The sequence below is a fragment of the Coniophora puteana genome (genome assembly GCF_000271625.1).
Source record: "Coniophora puteana RWD-64-598 SS2 unplaced genomic scaffold CONPUscaffold_1, whole genome shotgun sequence".
NCBI classification, from domain to species: domain Eukaryota; kingdom Fungi; phylum Basidiomycota; class Agaricomycetes; order Boletales; family Coniophoraceae; genus Coniophora; species Coniophora puteana.
Genome location: NW_006913053.1, coordinates 46311 through 49893, shown reverse-complemented (window position 1 = coordinate 49893; position 3583 = coordinate 46311). Strand labels below are relative to the sequence as shown.

At 56.8% G+C, this 3583-nt stretch overlaps 1 protein-coding gene across 1 annotated transcript; it reads right to left on the bottom strand.

Moving 5' to 3' along the window:
- Nucleotides 1-1184: 1184 nt before the first annotated feature.
- Nucleotides 1185-2901, bottom strand: CONPUDRAFT_148025 (uncharacterized protein; the record flags this gene model as incomplete). The annotated part of the gene is made up of 4 exons (XM_007764694.1): nt 1185-1199; nt 1259-1299; nt 1329-1562; nt 1623-2901. The coding sequence occupies 4 exons, from the start codon at nt 2899-2901 to the stop codon at nt 1185-1187; spliced, it is 1569 nt and encodes a 522-aa protein (XP_007762884.1).
- Nucleotides 2902-3583: the final 682 nt, after the last annotated feature.

Sequence of the window (3583 nt, the reverse complement as noted above, 5' to 3'; positions counted from 1 at the left end):
CTCGATGGCGAAGTTCCATAGGAACGGCGGCAAACTGGCGTTATGCAGCATTGACATAGCTTTTTCGTCTAAGGTGCGAATAATCCGTTCCGCACGGCCGTTGGTTTCATGGTTATACGGCGTTGATTGGAGGATGCGAATGCCACGCGATTCTAAACTTTTGGTAAAGGCTCGCGATTTAAACTCTCCCCCTGCATCGCTCATCCACATCCGAATCGTTTTGTGGTACTGATTCAGCAGCATGCTAAACCAGGTCTCTACGGCTTGCTGGACCTCGCTCTTCCGACTGAGAAGCATGACCCATGCGTAGGACGTGCAGTCATCCATGAGGACAAGTGCGTATGATTTTTTATTCCACGACTCGACTGCGAACTCTTTGAGATCAGCATGGATTAATCCAAGGAACTCGTTGCTGCGATGTTCGTTTGGTGGGAACGGAAGCTGGTGTTTTTTGCCCAGCATGCACCCCTCGCACGGACGACGAATCGTCGGCGAGGGTAAGCTAAGACTCGAAGGAACTCCTTCGACGTGTGTCCGAGCGTAGCGAAGCACTTCGTCCGAGCAATGCCCAAGACGTTGGTGCCAGATCTGAAAGTCGGGTAGATTCATTCCGACAACACCAGTCACATGAGCCTGGTGCAGATCTAATGATGTGTGAACCCAAAAAAGGTTCCCCCCAGGGCACACTGTGGCGTGCACCACTTCCTTCGACTTGTTGGCAGTGAGCACCACCAATTTGTCGGCATCTCCGTGCAGAATATTCCCGTTGCGGCAGAATTGACCCGTCGAAAGCATACGAACGGTTCCGCCAGGAAGGTAGAAAACGGGATAGATTCGGGTCGTGCAAGGTTTCCCTTGCGTATTTTCGTGGCGAAGGACAACTGTCCCTGAGCCCTCACACCGGATAGATCCGGACGATGTTGAGACAGTGAATTTCTCTTCCTCTGGTAGTTCCTCATACTCGGAAAAATCCGAGAGTTCGAACGTGAAGTGTGTTGATGCACCTGAGTCAAGCACCCATCCAATAGGATAGCATGCATGCAGCTTGTCGTGAAGAGATTTCTCACGATCGGTGTCGCGTACGACCAATGCCTTATCGATGCATATATCACACCACTGAGAACTTGAATGTACACATTGTCCATTCATAACGTCTGCAGATACATATGATGATAGACTACCAACTACATATGGTTCACCTGTAAAGGTTTTAGCACCAGATACGTTGTCAGCGGCATCGAGAAAACTGGTTGCGCACCAGATCAACTCGCAATCGAGTGACACCGCCCGTTCTCCGCCCTGTTCGGACGGCTCCTTGAGCGACATACCCTCGAACTCCTCAATGTCGTCCTCATAGCCGTACTCGGCGACTTGGACCGGGGTGGGCGCCATGGAGCGGCGAAGGTCCTCCTTCTGTTGCTGGTACTCCGCGTACGCCTCCGCGTTGAGCCAGCCCTTGTGGCCGGTCGCAGAGTCGTCGACATAAGAACCACCGCCAGCAAGGCGGTCACCAAGCTTCTGACGCTTTTTGTAGTCAGAGAACTTGGTGCGCTTGGTAGGACCTAACCCAGACACATGATGGTCAGAGTCGGAAGCGCGCGGAGGGGTAACCGACGGCTTACGAGAAGGCTCCTCTACCGGCTCGATACGAGCCGACAGAGGCGGGGACGCTGAGGGGCCCATGGAGAGCCGCTGAATAAGCGGCGTCTCCCCTGCGAACGCAGGCAACTCGGCGCGCGTTCCCTCGAACGTGGGCGCAATGCCCTGGTCCCGCTGGCGCTTGAGGGCGCCTGCGGTTCCGTGAGGGGGCGCCGGAGCGCTGCTGCGGCCTTGGTAGGCCGTCGCGGGTTGGTGGGACCGCTTGCGCGGATCGGGGGTCGGCGCGGAATATACCGGTGGAGAGTATGAGGGGCCAGACGGCCCGGAAGCGACGTGCGCGACGTGGTAGATGGGAGCCGGCGTTGTAAACGTTGCCGAGTAGTTGGCAGCGGCGGGTGCGGCACTCTGCGGCGCCGGAGATGGCGTCGCGTTGGCAGGAGCCGACGACGAAGCCGCGTTAGCGGCCGCCGGCTTCTGTTGCTGCTGCTGTTGCTGCTGCGCTTGGTGCTCCTTGCGCTCCTTCTTGGAAGGACGCTTCTTCTTGCCGTCGGATGACGACTGGCCGTTGTACTGCTTCGTACTGGAGCTGGCCTTGTTGGCCTGCTCCTCCTTCACCTGAGGCGACTTCTTCTTCTTCTGCGATGCGGAGCGTAGCTCCCAGTCGCTGCGGATATGCGTCATGACGAGCTCCTTCGTCAGAGTACCAAGAGAAATGGGGACTGTGGCCCCAGCGCCGGCGGTGACTTGCGCCGCCGTACTCTTGTACTGAGTGGCGTTGATGGCGTGCTTGGCGGCTTCGTAGCCGCTGGGGATCTTCGAGAACAGGATGGCACCGGCGAACTCGCCAGGCACCTTCCCGCCGAGGGAGGTGTATCGGTCAAGGGAGGCAATGATCTTGGCCATCGCCGGGTTGGGGTCGGTGTCGGCAGGGATCTGGGTGTTGAGGGCTACCTTTAGCTCGTTGATCGCGGTACTGATACCGCGCGCTTGCGCGCTGCCGGCGAGCTTGTCGAGGATCGCACGCGCCTCGTCCAAGCCCTTAACAATCTCGCGCTGATCGTGGCTGAGCGCCTCGAGAATTTTGCCGACCGCCGTGTCGTTGTGCGTCTCCCATTGGTTGACCTCCTTGAAGTCCGAAGTCAACGTCTTCATCTCCGCGCGAGTGTTGCGCAGAGCCCATCCGGCCCCTGAGGCCCGGATATGGTTTTCCATGCGGGTACGCCAGGAAAGGATGTCGGTACCGTTGTAGATACCGCAGATCTGAGCAGACGTGGAGAGCGTGAGGTTGCCAGAAGTAGACATGTTGATGAATCTGGGGTAAAGACAACGTCAGCGTGGGTACACTAGACGGATTATGTCATGCCCAGGCGAGTCCGCGGTAGACTAGCGGTCTAGACCTCCAGAGCCGCTCGAGACCTGAACCGGTTAAGGTGCATGGGTTCTCACGGATGTGGGAAAGGCCCTTCGCACATGACAGGAGGGTGTCCCCTTGATTCCTGCCGCCCTGGTGTTAACCAGTGGGCGAAGGGGGAAACGCTTCGGATGAACCGTTGCGAATGACTCCCCCCCATGGCATACTAAGCCACCTTGAGGTACTAGGCTCCGCCGCGCCCCGCGGGGCTCATAACCTGACAAAGGACAATCGCGAGTATAGCATGGAAGTCTATAACAGCGCAGACTCACCGGGCAGTTAGTGTTGAAGGTTGAGTTGATAGCGGTTAAGCTGGTTGCTGACGATGGTAGTCGTTCGAGGTAGAGAGAAGACTTAGATGATATTCATGGTAGCGACTGTATATATATGACAGGAGCGTGTGAAGTCACTACCGTATTCGTAACTACTATGCAGTCCAAGTCCCACGGTAATGCGGGACGGCTACGTAAGCAGAACGTGGCCCTATGCGATGAACGCGGAGCCACACGAGTGCGTAAGCGCTTAAAGTACCTATGGGATACTAAGCGCCTGAATAGACGTATGAAGGCGATG